At 44.1% G+C, this 20,794-nt stretch overlaps 1 protein-coding gene across 2 annotated transcripts in view; it reads right to left on the bottom strand.

Annotated features, from left to right (window-relative positions):
- Nucleotides 1-263: 263 nt before the first annotated feature.
- The window catches only part of LOC146785438 (E3 ubiquitin-protein ligase RNF19A-like), a 120,822-nt gene continuing 100,291 nt past the window's right edge, over nucleotides 264-20,794 (bottom strand). For both annotated transcript variants that reach the window (XM_085634494.1, XM_085634495.1), the window contains one exon: nucleotides 264-2,634. In XM_085634494.1, coding sequence (XP_085490620.1) covers nucleotides 2,146-2,634 — 489 coding nt within the window. In that variant the 3' untranslated portion in view covers nucleotides 264-2,145. The remainder of the gene's footprint in view (nucleotides 2,635-20,794) is intronic.

Raw genomic sequence — 20,794 nt, 5'->3', positions numbered from 1 at the left:
TTCCCCGAGGATGCATGCACACAAGAACCAAAACTATTATTTTTAGAAGGCTGTGTCAGTATATTAGAGCTCTGTGTTAGTGCAGAAGATATGAAAAGGTGTAGCTACATATATATACCTCAATGCCTTAGTGTACCTTTTAAGCAAACTGAGCCACTGGTCATATGGACCTGTGATTGTCGACAGAGAGAAATAAGAAAAAACCATCAGCATAAGAACATATCAATTAGTAAATCTTCAATTCAGTCAATAAAGACAGTTAGTGTGAGTTAAAGGGTTTTATTTTCAAATCATTTCATTTTCTATCTTTTATTAAAAGTTGCATTCATCTTTAAGTCTCATCATTAGACGTTAATATAATCCATCAATCAACATTTGATTATGAAATAAAATAAAATATTAGTCAAAATCAAAGTCACTATAATAATGACGCAACAAGGTTTTTCCATAAAAGAAAATTCCCTAATCTATATTAAGATTTTGAGAAATGGTGTCAGTTCAGATACCCATAAAGGGTTCTGATGAAAGAAATCAAAGCATAAGCGTAAACAGTTTACATAATAAGCTCGAAAGTGTTCTCAACTAAGAATCTGTAGGCATAAAGAAATGGTCTACAACCTCTCATGTAGAAAATTCTAAGAAACCCAGAAACGAGTCTCCGGCCAAAATGTCGGGAAAATTACTCCTAGGATCTGCATCTACTCTAGGAAAACGCTCTACTGTAAACACACAAATTCTATGTTGAAACATATTTTCTTTCTTCTTCATGATGACAAATAACGATTTCAGTATGCTCCTGGGAACAGGTTGATTCCTCATTTTCTCTCCAGAGCATAATAGACTTTCAGACATTAGTCCTTGAAAGTAACAACGTTGTTTTTTAGCAGTCTGTCTACTTTCACATGGCTCATTGTTCCTGTTGCTTCTTCTCATCCTGGTGGGAACCTTACTATCAGTTGTCTAATACAAACAAGTGTCTATTCAATAGCTAATAGTAAGCTTCTGAATTTGAAACATCTTCACAAACAACTATTCAATGTGAAAAACAGGACATTCAGTGTTAATTCATTACTTTTCAGTCAACATGCTAACTTAAGTTAATATTTCTTCTCATTTCACAGGCCTAAAACATTTAGGTATGGTTACGATCTACAAATTCCCATTTAGGATATGTTTATTTTAACATACAATTTGTGCATCATATTAATAAAGCATTTTGTCAGCAAATAAAATTAGCTGCAGCAAAGGTAAAGGTGTTCAAAATGAAGATACATGTAAACAGTACCAAAATAGGAAACATGATTAATACCAATCTTTTATACACCCGCTGCCGGACTAAATTCACTTCTTTCCAGTTAATGTCTACATTAGCATCAAAATCTTTCCGCAAATAGGAGCTGCCTAAACGACACACATCTACTAGTTCATTGTTGATATTGTTTCTAGTGTGCCACCTACTTTTGGGCAAGGCCACTCACTCTTCAACTGTTTTGTCGTTCTTCAGGTAGTAAGAGAGCAGCGTTGGTAGAGGCTGTTTCTCTTGAAGATGATCTCCTTGGAGAGTCTGAAATTCTTCTCTCTGAGTCTCCCCAACAAGCTGTATATAATATTTTCCAACCATATTTTTAGAAAGACTAAACCTGTGATCCATTATGTAGGGTGTGAATAGAAATGTGGGAATTCCTTTGAATATTTATCTAAAGCTAATGCATATCTTTCTAAATATTGCAATTAATGAATGTATGACATATAAACCAGAAGCACAGTATCAAACCAAAAATAGAGATTGTTACAGTATAAATGTACACAAAGATATACATAGCAGTTATATTTGTTTAAATATTTGAACGATAATGAGCACATAAATAAATGTCGGTCATGAGGGGGCTCAGAATAAATGATTGCCCCGTCATCAGTTATTTTTGTAATGCTAAATTGTACTCGGATATGGTAGCCTGACTTTATTACTTTGTAAGATTGCTGTTGATGCTATGGGAGTGATAAAATAACAAAATGTGTGTGTTTTCTTTTTAGAAACAGAGGGCTCAGAAGCAGAAATATAGCAAGGCTTCCAACAAAATCATTAGCTTTGCTTATACATGTATGCACCTAAGAAAGGATGCCACGTTTAGAGCGAAGGGGGAGTTAATCCATTTGGAATGAGAATCTTGAACTTTGTGTTGCCCCTGACCAGACTGGAATTGCGGTTTGCCTGGGGGCAACATGTATGTCACAGGTCATGAAGTTCATTATTTCATAGTCCTCAGCACAGTCCTCAGCATTGTTGAGACAGGCGAAGCAGAACTCCACACCGCATCTGCAGCAAATTACGTACTTGCACAAATTTTTGTGTTCAATGAGAAGACCGCAAGTGGGACAAGCACGAATGGAGGGGCAGCCAATTATGCCACTGTCAGGCAGGTCGATGATCTTGCATTTCTGAAGGATCTCCAAGCTGTGGTCCTTGCACCCCTTATTCCCACATCCTGCAGAAGATTTGCCGTCACCTTTCCAGGGTCTCAGGCACTGCCAGCAGAACTCATAGTTGCTCCCGTTCTTGTCCTTGCAGATGGTACAGATGACTCTCATGCTGCTCTGGTCTCTGCGTTCCACCGAGGACCTGCAGCCAGGGCACTAACATGAGAAAGATAAATGTTGCCACATTTTTAAAGTTCTATATTGTCTTATCAATTCCAGGGAGCTTACATTACTACAGGTTGCTGACAGATTCACACATGCACAAAAAGTGAAAGATTCAGTGACAATTTGCATAATAGCAAATAATTTGATCTCCGTGCCTTCACAAATGCATGCCTACAAATGCCATTTGTACAAGCAAATCCAAGAATACTCTTGTACAAATATGCAAACTTCATTATATTTCCATTTGTGCAAAATGGGGTAGACTGGAACTGTGACTTGTGCAGTGGCAGTGCCCCCCGGATTCCAAGTCCCTTCACAGAAAGACTTAATGGAGGTGAACTATTCCAGGAAAGCAAGAATAGGTAGATACGTATGTACTGACAGGTTGCACCTCTAACATCTAATCTAAATACCATAAAAACATTTGTATTCAGTGGTGTCCGGCATCTCCGGGGATTGGCTGGAAGGGCGCACGCGCGTGAGCAATATAAAATTAAACTTAACTTACCTGAACGTGACGCAAAGTACTCCTCCGGTCCTCTTCTCTCTGCCTGAACTGGCAGCAACAACTCCCTTTACCTATACTTGAGTTAAGATGCCTGTGGTGGCCTAACCCACAGGAAGCACACCTGCTGCATACAGCGCTTTGGAGAAACAGAGTGGTGGACTGCGGCCTCCCTGTTGGGTCTTCTTGCCCGACCTGCACGTTGATGATTGGAGTGTCCATCCTCCTAGGGGTATAGCTGCTGGGCCTGCCTGTTTGCTCGGGAGCCGGGGCAGAGGGCCGGCACTGGCAGCCCCTGTGGAACCCCTTCTGGGGCTGAACTGTGGGGAGTCTTTGTGGGGGTCTTCCAGCGATTAGTGCCCATGACCGGTGCAATGAGGAAGGACAGGGCTGCAAAACTATCAGGGACCAATACAATAACTCAGTATACAACGCCCGCCACTCTCAACAGCGAATAATGAGGCAGACCGGGGTGCTTAGGAGGATGCGGCTGAAGTGCCGGGTGAGCCCACCCGTGCTCGGCTGCTTGCTGCCATTTAGGGATCCAGGAAGGCGTTGGAGAGTCAGATCGAGACTGTCTTTATTGATGTAAATTTGCTCAGGGCGGACCTCCAGAAAATCACAGATAAGGTGACCACGGCTTGTGGAACTGAAGGGAGAGGTGGCAACACTTGGGCAGCAGTTGACCCGGATGACTGAGTCCACGAGGACCCTGGAGCACAGCGCTGATGATGCAGAGGGCAACGCCAGATGCAGTAACATCTGTGTGCAGGGCTTTCCAGAGCGTGCCGAGCAGGGATCGGCGGAGCAGTTCCTAGAGCACTGAATTTGTACCCAGTTGTGCCCTCGTGGTCTCTCAGAAGTGTTTGTCGTGGAGAGAGCACATAGGACTCTGGGGCCCCTCCTCCGCCTGACGCTCAGCTGAGGGCCATCATAGCCAAAGTGTTGAACTATCGCGATAGAGACTGTATCCTTTGTGCAGCCAGGGAGCAGAAAGATTTATGCTATGAGAAAAACAAAATCACCATTTATCCAGACTACACCCAGAAGGTCCAGGAACTGAGAAAGTCTTACTTGGGGTTTAAGAGAGAGCTACCAGAACTACAACTGAAATGTATGCTCTTATACCCGGCTAAGCTGAAAGTCCTGTCGCGGGTCAGGGTACACTTCTTTGAGAAGCCGGGTGAGGTCTGGGAGTGGCTCAACCTCAGTGGTGATGCGCTCATCCCGCTGGAACAGCGACATCAGAGACAGAAATGGGGCACCTGCTCAGGCAGGTGACCGTCAGGTGGGACTAGATTGGCGGTGGCCGGTGATGGCGAAGCGCAGGGGCAGCAGAGGGTCACCGTGGTTGCAAACGGCACCATGCAGTTGGACACATCTGTACTGGGGAATTCAGCCTCCCCTGCTGTGGCCACAACATTGGATCCCGATGAATGGGAACTGGGGGGGGGACCCACCTGAATGGTTCTTGCTTTTCCTGAGTGCATTCGCCCGCTCCTGGGTGCTTGACTGGTTAGGGGGAGATCTGGGTACCTTGTGGTAGGTGAGAGAGATGTGGCAGGAGTGGTTCCTCAACACTTATCTTGGGACAACATCCTCCCTCCCAACCAGCATTTTCTTCTTTACACACTGTGGGGAATCATCATTTATTTTGGTTGTTTTTCCTTTGGTGTTCTCCACCGTCATTTCCTGGCAGTCTGTGGATTCCCCTGTCTCGGAAGGAAGAACTGTCCTATTCCTGAGGTATTTCCTTTCTTTTGCGTTATATGTTGGGTTCAGTGCACTATCCTAATGGACTTTTAGGACCACTCTTACTCCTGTAATATTTACCATTCCTAAGACGATTCTACTTGGGAACCTTAACGCTTGTTTTGTGGTGAGTGAATGCATTATATGTCTTCTAAACAGTAGAGTAAGGTTCTCCCCATTTGTTGTATCTGATTCACTTGTGTCTTCCAGATGGTGGCCCTCCCCTGTGACCCTAAGAAGGCATAATCCGACTTCTATCCCCAACCATCACCTCCAAGAAACCCTGTGACCCTCTGCCACTGACCTGTTCTCCCAAGGCCTGTTGGGTTTCCTTGCTTCCCTTTCCCCTTGCGATCAATCGCCCATCCTGTTATAGACAGTGTGGAGGGTTGGTCTGTATGTGAGAGGGGGGACTTTGTCCGTTTCCACGGTTCCAGGTTTTCAGGTGAGTGGGACTGTGAAATCAGGACGGGAGGGAGACGATTTCCAGGGCCATAACGGACTATATGTCACATAACTGGAGGGTGACCTCTAACAGAGCCAGGGAATGGGAGGCACTAAAGGCAGTGTTACCGGAGCAGGCTACCTGTGGGGTTAGGCGTCTTTTGCAATGGGAATAAAGAGAATGGGAAGACGACCAAGTAGAGGCCCAGACGGATAACTCAGCACATTCTAAAGATGACGGTCGCTAGCGCGAGATCCATGAATGGATTAGCGACACATGGCACATACTGAACAAATACACGCTCAGTCGGTATTGCTAGCAGCTGGACGCTGAAGGAGATACATTTGGCCACCTATTGGCATAGATACTAAGACGGGAGCAGTCTCCAACATTGCTGACCTGTCTGTGATATTCCACTGGGGGAACGGTTTACACTAGGGCAGGCATAATGGAAATCTTTAAACAGCACCTACGGAAGGTTTACACGGCGGATCCTACCATTTGTGCGGACTGCTATGTCCCAACTGCCACCAATCCACCTCCCTCCAGATAAGACGAAGGAGTTGGCTGCACGGTTGACGCTAGAGGAAATTCTAGAGGCATTGAGGGACCGGGGAGGGGATTTCTCTTGAATTTTACCAGACCTTCTCAGAGAAGCTGGTGCTGCCTCTGTTACAGATTTTCGAGGAAGCGTTTGATCATGTAGTTTTACCCCAACCATGAAGGAAGGGGAGATTTGCATGCTTTTGAAACGGGGGGGGGGCACACACGTGACCCAGTAGCATATCACCTATGATTACCATCGCAGTCAAAATAGTGTGTAAAGTACTGGCTAGGCGTCTGTCTCCATACATGCCCCTTTTGATACACGAAGATCAATGCGGGTTCATCCTTGGCGGTAACATGGGCATGAATATACGATGCTTAACACACATCATGCACAAGGTTTGGGGCTCAAACAAGGACCTAGCACTAGTGGCTGTGGACCTCAAGAAAGCATTTGACACCATTGACTGGAGGTACTTTCTGGATATCCTGAGGTCGACGGGGTTTGGTCCGTGGTTCCGTAGATGGGTAAAACTCCTCTATACACAGCATTGCGCCCAAGCATGGGTGGGCCCCTGCCGGTAGGAGAGGTGGGCAATGGGGCGGAGTACACACCAGGGCTGCCTGCTTTCCCCGCTATTCTTTGCACTGGCCATTGAACAGCTCACAATCTGGGCACGCAGGAACCCCGAGGGATGGGGTATAGGGATGGGGGGGTTGCCCTCAGGTAGTCTCTCTATATGCCGATGATGCCCTTTTCTATATCATCTCCCCCCGTGCTCCGATACCTAGGCTATTTCAGCTCCCGGAAAAATTCTGAGGGGGCTCTGGCTTACGGCTAAACAAGCGCAAATCTTTAGTCTTGCCTCTGGCTAGCCTATCTACTTGGCGTTTGCAGCGGCTTCCTGATCTAGGGCTGATATGGGAGACTAGTCACTTCAGATATCTGGGTATGCAGGTGACTTATGATGACTTTCAATCCCTGTGCCTCAATGTCTCCAGGGTGGTGGAGGCACTCAAGGGGTCGGTGGCATTTTAGAATTCTCTGCCTCTCTCTCTTATGGGCAAGCTTGCAGTCACTAAGATGGTAGTGCTGCTGCAATGCCTATACGCACTTCAGAATTCGACGTGCAATGTTCCTATGAGTGTTTTGAAGCAACTGAATTTGGCATTTGTATCCTTGTTCTGGGCGGGGCACCGCAGCAGAGTTGCCATGCATGTTTTGACACGGAGGTATGAGGAGGGGGGACTTGAAGCTCTCAGGCTGAATCTCTACTACTATGTTACTCAGTTACAACATGCTGCCCGGTGGTTGGGCGAGGGAGACAACTGGGAAAAAAGGCTCCTGGAGGGTCGAGTTTAGCCAGAGAGACTTCAAATGGCTCTGATGGAGGGTACTGCAGTTGTAGGTGACATGCGGTACGTGTTCAAACAGACCGCACAAGTGTGGCAATTGTTTGTAGAACACGTATTAAAGCACGCGCCTTTCCACAGGGAACTCCCCGTTTGGATATTCTCCCCAGTGCAAAAAATGAAGGAGGGAATGTCGTTCCAATGATGGAGGGAGAGGGGTTGCTAGGTGTTGGCGGACCTATACCCAAGCAAAACGTTTATCTCATACTAGCAGGCTTGTGACTGCTGTAGGTTGGGTAGGGGACAACTTCTTAAATATTCTGGACTCTTGGACCTAGCTAAGACAACATGGATGACACACCCAAACGTTGGACGTAATGCTTACTTGCGGCTCAGGCCGTCGGCTTGTCACCCTTCTTTATAGTGCTACGAGATCAGACATAGTGGGCCCCCCCTCGGGGCTCACTTGACATGGGCTGGAGACCTCTCCGATCCCCTGTCTGAATCAAAATGGAGAGCCATAAATACCCGTAAACGTACAGTGTCCTGCAATGAGCACTTCAAGCTGATATACTTTAACTACCTACACCATACATATATGACTCCGTTAGGCCTGAGCTGCATCGACCCCACACGTTCAGATATATGCCCACGCTGTGGTGCCACAGGGGCAGACTTTTTACATCTGGCCTGGGGCTGTCCCGAAATACACTGCTTCTGGTCCCGGGTTGTGGTGATGATAGGAAAGGGTACGGAGTTTTGGGTGCAGACGTCCCTGCTCCATTGTTTACTTGGTCATGTTACAAAACCCAGGAAACGGAAACTGGAGTAGAAATTACTACAACTGGTCCTGGCCAAGCGCAGGCTGGCAATAACCTGGATGGGAACGCACTCCCCCTCCCTGGATGCATGGGTGAGGGATGTGTGCAAGTGGACTTTGGCTGAGGAGATTCACATGAAGGCTAGCAGAAGAAATTAAAGGCTGGAGGAGGACCTCATGTCTTGGAGGGATCTATGTCATGTGTTCTTGAGCCCTTGGGGGCACTGGACGATCAGTTAGACTCAGTTGCCAGTGGAGATACAGCCAAGGAGCATGCCTGTTGAGGCGTTGATGCTCTTATTATAATGTTGATGCTGTCTAATGTCTGCTAAGGTTGAAAATGTATCAAGTACTGATTTGCGAGGTCCCGCGATGACGAAGATCTGCCCCAGCTTTGCTGCCCCGCTGTTAATTTCTACCTCTGTTGGTGGTACTGTTCATGGAAAACTAAAATGAAGGTTACAAAAAAAAGGATGGGTTTCATGGGCCTTGCGGTGGTTTTCCCATGCAACGCCAATGAAGATCTCACACATTTACACATATCCAAGGATCAGGGACTCTGGGACTGTTTGCAAATAGTGTGCCTCTCAAGGGGAGGTGAAATGAGGATACATAATTACATGTCTCTTTGTCATGTCCAATTACTATGTGTCCTGCATGTTTTGCTTTTGGTGCAGGAATGTGTCCCTTAAAGCATTAGATTATTTGAGGACACTACATCGACACACAAGCACTACAGTGCAAGGGGGCGGTATTGGCACTAGTTACTACCATGTGATGGTGAGTATGCGGACGGACAATCGATGTGCTGTATGTTAGGAATATGGCACATTACACCCCTTCACGTCGGATGCAGGTCAGCACAGCCAGATGACATCCAGTGTTGCCCATTGCCAACAACTGCCAAATGAGACCCCTGTGTGTGCATTTAATAATGTGAAAGAGCCTCACTAATGCAACACCATGTGAAATGCTAGGTCCAAACACTGTGCTGAAGTAAGGGATTCTCTGTCTCTAGTCTGAGTGTCCACAGGTACATCCCATGGTCATGGGGCATGTGATGTATTCCAGACCTGTGCGGAGAGAAAAGGGCCATGACTACTGATGAAAGCGATGACCAGCCCATGAAGAAGTGCTTTCATGCACGAAACGCGTCGGCTGAACTTTTATGAATGCGAGGCCTTTTTAACTGCATGGACATTGCTGTTCTTTCAATAAATTTGTGGCAGAATGAAACTTACCCGCGTGGGCTCCTTCACAACAGGCATCTTGTTCTTGGATGTTTTAGCGGCCCGGCCTGAGTCGCGAGGGGGCCCCGCTGCACGTGTGCAGCCCTGCGGCAGCGCCAACCGACGCTGCAGTATTAAGGACGGGTGATTGCCTTTGGAAGATGGTAATAAGCATGGCAAGCAGTTCTCAAGTGCCCCGCGACCCACTTGGGATCAATTTAGCTTTATCATCGGCAAGAGTCAAGCCACTCACTTGAGGAAGAATCGAAGCACTACAATTACCAGAAGGCCACTGGGTCGCCACGCCCACTGAGGCGGGAGATTTATGTATATATTCAGTGCCGAGAGAAAAGGACCATGACTCCTGCTGAAAGCGATGACCAGCCCATGAAGAAGTGCTTTCATGCACGAAACGCGTCGGCTGAACTTTTATGAATGCGAGGCCTTTTTAACTGCATGGACATTGCTGTTCTTTCAATAAATTTGTGGCAGAATGAAACTTACCCGCGTGGGCTCCTTCACAACAGGCATCTTGTTCTTGGATGTTTTAGCGGCCCGGCCTGAGTCGCGAGGGGGCCCCGTTGAACGTGTGCAGCCCTGCGGCAGCGCCAACCAACGCTGCAGCATTAAGGACGGGTGATTGCCTTTGGAAGATGGTAATAAGCATGGCAAGCAGTTCTCAAGTGCCCCGCGACCCACTTGGGATCAATTTAGCTTTATCATCGGCAAGAGTCAAGCCACTCACTTGAGGAAGAATCGAAGCACTACAATTACCAGAAGGCCACTGGGTGGCCACGCCCACTGAGGCGGGAGACTTATGTATATATTCAGTGCCGAGAGAAAAGGGCCATGACTCCTGCTGAAAGCGATGACCAGGCCATGAAGAAGTGCTTTCATGCACGAAACGCGTCGGCTAAACTTTTATGAATGCGAGGCCTTTTTAACTGCACGGACATTGATGTTCTTTCAATAAATTTGTGGCAGAATGAAACTTACCCGCGTGGGCTCCTTCACAACAGGCATCTTGTTCTTGGATGTATTAGCGGCACGGCCTGAGTCACGAGGGGGCCCCGCTGCACGTGTGCAGCCCTGCGCCAGCGCCAACCGACGCTGCAGCATTAAGGACGGGTGATTGCCTTTGGAAGATGGTAATAAGCATGGCAAGCAGTTCTCAAGTGCCCCGCGACCCACTTGGGATCAATGTAGCTTTATCATCGGCAAGAGTCAAGCCACTCACTTGAGGAAGATTCGAAGCACTACAATTACCAGAAGGCCACTGGGTGGCCACGCCCACTGAGGCGGGAGATTTATGTATATATTCAGTGCCGAGAGAAAAGGGCCAGGACTCCTGCTGAAAGCGATGACCAGCCCATGAAGAAGTGCTTTCATGCACGAAGCGCGTCGGCTGAACTTTTATGAATGCGAGGCCTTTTTAACTGCATGGACATTGCTGTTCTTTCAATAAATTTGTGGCAGAATGAAACTTACCCGCGTGGGCTCCTTCACAACAGGCATCTTGTTCTTGGATATATATATAAATAAATATATATTCACTGACAAAACCATAGGTTTCAGGGGCGTTATAGTTAGCTGGACTTTTCACTCGTACAAAACCATTGAAATTCCCCCGTTATAGTTAGTTCAGCTAACTATAACTCACACGCCCGCAATGCACTGCTGATGACGTCACATATTACATAACTCATGACATGGTCAGTGACATCACTCATGACATCACTGATGACATCTCAAATACATATTTAAAAATTACAGAAACACACAGTCACTGGATAATGTCATCAGTGATGTCATTTGTGAAGTCATCAGTGATGTCACTGACCATGCCATGAATGATGTAATATGTGATGTCATGATCAGTGCATTGCGGGGGCGCGAGTTATAGTTAGCTGAACTAACTATAACGGTGGAATTTCTATGGTTTTGTATGAGTGAAATGTCCAGCTAACTATAACGCCCCTGAAACCTATGTTTTTTTCAGTGAATATATATATATTCACTGAAAAAACCATAGGTTTCACACATGTTATAGTTAGCGGAAATTTTACTGATAAAAAACCAGTGAAATTCCCCCGTTATAGTTAGTGCAGGCAACTATAACTCACGCGACCGCAATCTTCTGCTGATGCTAATACTGTATTTAGACACTTATTTGCCCATGTCTTCTTCCATACATTTTTAGCTATACATATATTACAAATATTTTTTTTTCATAAAGACACATATGTCATCAGCAGAAGATTGCGGTCGCGTGAGTTATAGTTGCCTGCACTAACTATAACGGGGGAATTTCACTGGTTTTTTATCAGTAAAATTTCCGCTAACTATAACATGTGTGAAACCTATGGTTTTTTCAGTGAATTTGCAAGGTTTTTTAAATGCTAATTCCTAACTATAACGTGTGTGAAACCTATGGTTTTTTCAGTGAATTTGTACAGTTTTTTAAATGCTAAGTTACTTTACGCCATTCGTGGCGTGCGCGCCCACTTAACGCAGTTCGTTCCGTGCGCGCACGGTGCGCGACGGTGGGCACGCGGTGCGCTACGCGCACCGCGTGCCCACGTTACGCTAGATGGGCCATGTACGCACGATGCGCTTCGCGCACCGTGCGCACATGGAGGACATATGATGCACTTCGTTTTGAAAGGTAATATTTTAATTTTTCGTAATTTTTATAAGCCATGCACAAACGGTGCCCTTCGGGCACCATTTGCACACGGGGTGGAGAGAGTGTGGATAATTTTTTCTTTTATTATTTTTTTTTTAAATATTATAGTTTATCTCAATGTTTATAAGCCATGCACAATTGGTGGACTTCGGCCACCAATTGCACACGGGGTGGGGAGAGTGTGGATAGTTTTTTTTTTATATAATTTTTTACCGTACGCGTACGGTAAGCGTAATCGGCGAAATTAGCGAAAAAATAAAAATTCCGTTTTTGGCCTTGGGGGATCTTTGGGGACTCCCTCAACATGGCTATGTGTGTGGGAGCTGTCTAAACAGCCCCTTTACATGTTTTTGTGCTTTATTTTAAAACCTAAATCTCAGTACGAGAGAGAAAATGGCGGCCGCCGCTTCCTGGTTTCGGCCGATTCGAATGTTTACTAAGATCTAAGGGCCAATCAGAATCGCGCTCGCGCACGCCACCGTACGCGTACGGTAAGCGCACCGTAAGCGCACCGTAAGCTGGCTCAGATATATATATTGATTTAAAGGCTATTTTCTCAGAATCTACTGAACAGATTTACACCAAACCTACAAAAGGCACTTCCTTGACCTGAGGACTACCTCTCTGCCAAATTTCTAGTAATTCTGTTCAGCCGTTCGGGCTGTAGCCCTGTCTAAAGGTCCTATGGAAAAATGCATGGGAAAAACGCGTTTTGGGACCCCCCTTTTATCTCAGCCCCCGCTTGACGAATCCCCCCGAGACTTTCAGGGTAGGAGCGGAGCGTAGCGCCCCACCTATTTTGAAAAATTCGCGAGGATTCGTCGACCGGTGCCAAAGTTATTCAAAATAGAATGTTGCGGATTTCCTATGGAAACGTGGTCCTAACTATAACTACCTACTGGCGACCGCCAGTAGGTAATATATATATATTACCTACTGGCAGTCGCCAGTAGGTAGTTATAGTTAGGACCTATTTTCCATAGGAAATCTGCAACATTCTATTTGGAATAACGTTGGCGCCAATTAACGAATCTTCGCAAAATGTTCCAAACTTTTGGCCAGCTCCGGTCCGCTCCTATCCTGAAAATTTCACGGTGATTCGTCAAGCGGGGGCCGAGAATAAAGGGGGGTCCCAAAACGCGTTTTCCCCATGCATTTTCCCCATAGGACCTGTTGACGCAGCTACAGACCGAACTGCTGAACGGAATTACACCAAATTTGGCAAAGAGAAAGTCCTCAGTTCAGACTCGTGCCTTTTGCTTAAATGGTGTAAATCCGTTCAGTAGTTCCTGAGAAAATTAGAGTTAAAAAGATAGATATAACCACACATCTCATCGTGAGATCTGATTGGCTGTCAGTACTTCATCCAAGAAGTGTTGGCAGCCATCTTGGGACCAATATACATGATAGCACCTCATTAAAAAGCATTGCAGTTAATAGAAGGTTTTAAGACTTTAGTTACATTATAAATCATTTTTGATGGTACCATACTCATTTTAAGAATTGTGGTGTGTTCTAAGGTGATTTTCTCATGCTTTTCCCACAGAGGTTTGGAAGGTGATCTATAAGCTAAACTGAGAGCATATTTTCTGTAAATTCACATTATCTTATAGTGTATTAAATATGTATTATATATATTCCTAGGTGTATTGAAGAATGAGTGGGTGTATAAGTGTCTGGATGGGGGATTTAACAGGTGAGTGACTGATTGTATAAGTGAGTGATTAAATGTGTCTTACTGAATGCATGGGTTAGTGACTAAACTGTGTGAATGTCTGTATCAGTCTGTCTGTTGTTGTGTAAGCTGCTACATGGGTTGGTCAGTAGCTACATGAGTGTCTATATGGGTTATTGATTGTTTGCCTGAGTATTTGTATAGGAAACTGAGTGTGTGTGTGTGTCTGGGTTGGAGGTGTGTGACTCTGTACATAGATGTGTGAGTGGTTGATTCACTGGGTGTATGGGTTCAAGAGTGCATGTGGAAACAGCTGTATGTGTGGGTGAGTGTGTGTATGGGTGTGTTGGTGAGTGAGCGGATGTCTCAGTGGTACATGTGTGAGTAACTACATATGTAAAAGGCAGTATATGTGAGTGATGGTGTATACAAATAACTATATGTGAGAGTGAGTGTTTGTGAGAGTGGCTGTATGGATGAGTGTGTACTTGTATCAGTGATTATATAAGAGAGTAAGTATGCGTTAGTATCTGTATGAATTAGTGAGGTGGTGTTTGTATAACTGTATAGGTGAGTAAATGGGAGTGTGATTGATTCTTTGCACGACTGACTAGCAGTGTGAGTAACTCCATGGATGAGTGGCAGTGTGTGAGTGTCTGAATAGGTGTATGAGTGCATATGATTGTGTTGTATTGATGAGTGACTGAACTAACTATAACGGTGGAATTTCTATGGTTTTGTACAAGTGAAATGTCCAGCTAACTATAATGCCTCTGAAACCTATGGTTTTTCAGTGAATTTCAAAGGTTTGTAAAATACTAATTTCTAGCTATAACGTCTGTAAAACCTATGTTTTTTTCAGTGAATTTCAAAGGTTTTATAAATGCTAATTTCTAACTACAATGTCCCTGAAACCTATATTGTTTTTAAGTAAATTTCAAAAAGACATGCATACTTTTTGTAGTGAAAAACTAACTGTAACAGTAGCTGTTATAAGTTATAATTTAACAATGTTTAAAACTTAAATAGCACTAATTAACATATAAGTGTGGAAAAAGTGTGATGCAGCAGCTATGATGCCTGACTTCGAACAACAGCGTTCACAGTCAGATTCCCGGCTCTAGCGGCACGTTAGCCCACCACTATGTCACTGTGGGCGCCACCTTGCTTAATCTTTCCGATGCACCCAAGCGCCGGCACACCTTTCCGGGGGTAGCTGTACGCTTTACAAATGCTCACATTTTTTAAATTTAAAACCATAGTGATGAGAAATATTAGCACGTTTTTGTTTTCTTCTATTGTGAACGATATTGTTTTTATGTCTTCTATTTAGAATTACGGCAGTTAATAGATATTTTTAGTCATGAGAATGGAAATGACATGGTTTGCCGGGTAACAGTTTTTAAGCTCTCCAACGTATGTACCTACGTAAGTACCAACGTAAGGACCTTATACGTGTTAGGATCGAAATCGAAACCTTTACCGCTTGACATTTTGTAACTTTTCCCAACACGTGCACAAGTTAAAGAGTTAAAACGTGAGCACGTGTTAACTGTAAAACGTGACATCTAAATGGGCGGAGCCGCATCTTCCTTCCATAGACTACTAAATAACCAAAAAGTATATAAACCACACCCGTTGATTGATTAGTTTCGTTTTTGCAAGTTATTTACGCGTGTCCATTCAGTGATGCAGGTGCTCTTTTCTAGAGTCTGATTCTTCTTTTGCGGCCCCAAAACATAATCCAGAGTTGTAAGTTGTTTGATTATGGCATATTAGATATTTATAATATGTAGCTATTTGTCAATATTTAAGCACTTGTATTTAGAAAAAAGTGTTATTGGTTGTTTTTGCCATTTATATGTAACGTCAGCAGCTTGTTTTCAGAAACAGACAGAATACAGCAAACATTGTTCCTTTTCTGGCTCCTTTGAGTTCATATAGTGTGACTTTGTATATTATAATATTGACACTCTACTTCACCTCAGAAGTGTTGGTGACCCGTCGGCGCGAAGGCTAAAGATTTATATGTAACGTCAGCAGCTTCTGGATCTTAATCTGTTTCCCCCTTAGGATCATATAGTGTGATTATGTATATTATAATAACCCCCCATTATGATCTCAGAGGAGTTTATGACCCGTCGGCGCGAAGACTAAAGATTTATATGTAACGTCAGCACCTTCTGGTTCAAACTCTGTTTTCCCCATGGGATCATATACTGTGAATATGTATATTATAATATTAACAGTCATTGTGATCTCAGAGGAGTTTATGACCTGTCGGCGCGAAGATGAAAGATTTCGAAGTCCCAGAGAAAAGAAGCTCTAAACATATTCATCCCTGGAAAGTATTTTGTTATTGATCTTGCTTTGTATTCATGAGTTTATGTTCCTTTTCCTTTTTGTGTGGCATCAGTGACACTCTGTATATTGTAGTAGAGTGTGATATTTTCACACAACAGGAATTGGAGATTTGTCGCCGCTAGGAGTAAACCATCTGAAATACAGCTTACCGACCTGCATAACTTACTTGATCAGATATTTTTACAGTGAGAATATTTTTCGAAGTTGCAGATTAAAAAAAGATAGTTTGCATACTTTCTTGGTGAATACCTTTGATAAACCCTACATTTCTGAATTTTTGTTTGGTCTTTCTATTTTTCTCTGTTGCGGTTCCTATTCAACTTCTCCGTATAGAATATATAGGACCAATAGTGTATATTATTATATCCTATATATTCTTAAAAGAGTATGTGATTTGTTAGCGGAGCAGTGAGTGACCTCTAAGCACTACGACAGAACTTTCCCGAATTCTACAGAATAGAAATTGGAAAAAATGATAATGCGTACATTTCTATGTAATATAAAGTCATTTGTGTTTAACTGTTTTTTACTTGTTATTGTTCTTGTGACCTGAGATGATGTAGTGCGGGAGTGTTTCTTGTAGCACTTCTTTTCTACTTTATCTAAAAGTAACTGATGCCCTCTTATATTATCAATAATATGGGGCAACACTTTTACAAACTATAGCAGAAAAAAAGGGAGGGTGTGGCCACACTTAAGGGATATTTTATGAATTGCGTTTTTATTTGTCACCCCTTTGATATATACAGCTTCAGTTTCCGAAGAAAGTATATTTGTAATTTCTTAATAAAAACTTTTTCAAACCTAGACTGAAATTTTTGCTGCGCAACCACAGCTCCCCGTCAGAAAAGTAAACACCACATTATAAGTAAATAGTGCTCTTGGGAAGAATCCAACCCGCAAACGTAATAATAAGAAGACCGCAACACCCCACGCCAATTATATAAATGGCCCTTAAAATATATAAAAAACTATTTTTACCTTCACAATCCCTGTCCACCACCTTGTGACCACTGTACACAGTTAATAGTGTTCCTATCCTCCCCGCTACTACTTTGTTTACTACTTTGTTTTCCCGTACTCCATTGAAGTGTGTCACAAAATGGTTCACAACAGTGAACCGTTCCCAGCCAATAATGAGCAAACTTGTACTCAGAACACTTTACCCAATAAAATGTCCATGGTGTTCCACAGAGGGGGAGGGAAGATGCCAACACTTCTACTTTCAATGGTTTACAGCCAATGAACATTAAGCTTGGGAAGGCCCTGCTTGAAACACGTTACTCAATCAGATGTTCCTGATGCTCCGCGGAGGGGGAGGGAATGGCTGGCAACACTTCTACTTTCAATGGTTTACAGCCAATGATCATTAAGCTTGGGAAGGTCCTGCTTGGAACACGTCAGCCAATCAGATGTCTCTGCTACTCCGCGGACGGGGAGGAAATGGCTGGCAAAACTTCTACTTTCAATGGCTCGCAGCCAATGAACATTGAGCTCGTCGTTGGAACACCTCAGCCAATGAAACGTTAATTTTGTTCCGTGCACAGGAACAGAACACGCCTTACCACATAATATTAAATTTCGTCTAAGAAAGTGACACTGTCCGTGATAAAAGTGAACACCGCATTATAAGTAAACATTACTGTGCATTATATTAAAGGAAGGCTGCAATATGGCACATTGTTATTTTCCTGATATGATTTACACAGCCTACTGAACATTGCGGCAATACCGCACATTCACACTACCTGTGTGTGCACCCTACACACTGCTTGCCGCAATACAATACGGTGCATTGTTTTCCCAACGGGATTTCCAGAGCCTATGCAACCTTGCAGCAAAACCGCGCACCATGGTTCTGCGGATGTGATTTCCACGGCCTACGCAACATTCTAACTCCATGCCTCTGCACCGTACAGACTGCTTAAACTAAGACCACAGTGTTCCTACTATACCCTCTTATATAATTATTCACTTTTTTTGCCCTACACCTTTCAACTCAGTCACAAAATGGCTGCCAACATTTCCTACTTTCAACAGTTCGCAGCCAATGAGCCACAAGCTCGTGCTCATAACGCCTCAACCAATCAGATGTCAGAATTCTCAAATATCGATATCTGTAAATTTTGATATTTCACTAAAACTACTTAACGGACTTACCCCATTTAAACAAAAGTGTGCTTTCTGGACCAAGACCTTTCTCCCTGCCAAATTTGGCGTAATTCCGTTCAACAGTTTGACCTGTAGCCTTGTCTAAAGTTTCCTATGGCAATTGCATGGAGAAAACACGTTTTGGGACCCCCTGTTTTCTCAGCCCCCCTTCACGAATCAGCCCCAATCTTTCAGGATAGGAGCTGACCAGAAAAGAGGAACTATTTGGAAAATTTTGTAAAGATTCGCCAAAGTTATAAGCACATCAAAAAATGCTTTTACTATTGAAAGGTGGTCCTAACTATAACTATCTACTGGCGGATGTATGAGTGACTGAATGGCTGATTTAGTAGGTGTGTGACTGACTGTATAAGTGAGTGATTAAACGTCTTACTAAATGCATGGGTGAGTCACTAATCTGTGTGAATGTCTGTATCAGTCTGTTAGCTGGTGTGTAAGTGGCAGCATGGGTTGGGGAGTAGCTACATGAGTGTCTATATGGGTTAATGATTGGTGGTATGTGTATAACTGTATAATGAATAAATGGCAGTGTGATTGATTCTTTCGGTGACTGACTAGGTATGTGAGTAACTCTATGGGTTAGTGACGGTGAGTGAGTATTTGTGTAGGTTTATGAGTGCATATAAAAGTAGCTATATTGATGAGTGACTGAGTGTGTGAGTGACTGTATGGGTGAGTGTATGTGTGGATAGACCTATGAATCAGTGAGGGGGTTTGTAGTAACTGGTATTGGTGTGTCGATGGTTTCGAGAATGTTAGTTTGTATTTTAGATTAGGTGTATGAAAGGTTATATTAGGGTGTGAGGAGGTGCATCAGATACTAAGTGGATGATGTCATCAGTGATGTCATCAGTGATGTCATTTGAGATGTCATCAGTGATGTCACTGACCATGTCTTGAGTGATGTAATACGTGACGTCATGAGCAGTGCATTGCAAGGGCGCAAGTTATAGTTAGCTCAAATAACTATAACGGCCACATTTTTCTGGTTTTGTACGAATGAAATGTTCAACTAACTATAACGTCCCTGTCACTTGTTGTTTCTTCAGTGACTTTCCAACGTTTTTTAAATGCTAATTTCTAACTATAACTTCCCTGAAACCTATGGTTTTTTCAGTGAATTTCTAAGGTTTTTTAAATGCTAATTTCTACCTATAACGTCCCTGAAACCTGTGTTTTTTCAGTGAATTTCCAATGCTAGTTTCTAACTATAACGTAGTAGTCGCGTTTGCAATGTGGTGCAGAAAGGGGCCTGGGCCTCCGATCAGCGGTCCGGAATTCCACTGCGTAGGACTTACAGGAGGTACCAGGAGGGCTACTTGGCCACCAAAGTTCAGCCCATCAGATCTCACAATTCTCAAATATCGATATCTGTAAATCTTTAAGTATCTCAAAAACTACTGAACGGATTTACATCACTTAATGAAAAGCGTGCTTTCTGGACCAAGAGCTATCTCTCTGCCAAATTTGGTGTAATTCCGTTCAGCAGTTCAGGCTGTAGCTGTGTCTAAAGTTTCCTGTGACCCTTATGATGGTGATTAGGTTAAACGTAACCTTTATAGAAAGCTATCCTAGTGGTAGCTGTGCAGAGCAGCCTTCAGGCTAAGTCTAGAAGGAATATAAAGCAGCTTGTCTTAACAGATCAGAACCTCCTGAATGACCAAATGAAAGGAGAACCACACAAGTGTTATATAAAATATATATTTATTACTAAACACTCTCTACTAACCTCTTTATGAGACTAGGGCACAAATCACACAATACTGAATTAATACTAAATAGCGAAATACACAGGGGGAGACCGAACCATATACTAAAAAAATTGTATAACAACAACGACTTCAATAGACACAGAGCCTAGAGCACGTAGAATCACTGGGACCCCAAGGAACCACCCAGAGTAATGACACAGGGAGCCCACGGAGGACGGATGCAGTGAGGAAACACAGAGTGCTCCGTACAACTCTATGGGAAAGTCACGGGTGGAAATTTACAAGTTTAGAACACTTCTAAGAGGACTTCGAGCAAACCCTTTGGAACTTAGGAGGTTCTAAGGCCAACCCACCAGTGAGTACCAAAGTACCCGTGTTACCTATCCCAGAGGAGCCGGGTGCATAGGAGTCAGGTGGTGTTGGAAACCTTCATCGTTTTTTATTGGAGAGCTGCAAAGAAGTCCTTCTGCCAGGAGGGCGATAAATGTACGGTGGAATCCAAGACTGAATTCCAGGTGAGAAGAACCTGAAAGCAGAGGGGATAGAGTCTGGGTCACTTCAGGTGACCAGGGGCTCGGTAGTCGAATGCCCACAGATGTCGAGTGCTTCAGGAGTGAAGAAGGGTTGCTTGACTCTGCAGCCACGTGGGACCAGGAGACGTTGAGGACAACCAGAGTCTGGAGATGGGCTGTCCCACGAAGGATGTCGAGAGCTGAGAGGTCGATGTCCGGCTGGAGCACCAACAAGCCTTGGCAACTGCAACCCATGCGGTCATAGGAAACAGATTACGGTGTGGACCAGCAAGGTCCAGGGGACTCTCCAAGCAATGGGGAGTCAGGGTACGTCTGGAGCAACCAGGTAAGCCCAAGAATTAGCAAGGCGACCCTCGCCA

The sequence above is a fragment of the Triturus cristatus genome, chromosome 11 (assembly GCF_964204655.1).
Source record: "Triturus cristatus chromosome 11, aTriCri1.1, whole genome shotgun sequence".
Taxonomy (NCBI): Eukaryota; Metazoa; Chordata; class Amphibia; order Caudata; family Salamandridae; genus Triturus; species Triturus cristatus.
Note: the sequence above shows the minus strand (reverse complement) of the source record. Positions and strands in the feature narration are given on the sequence as shown.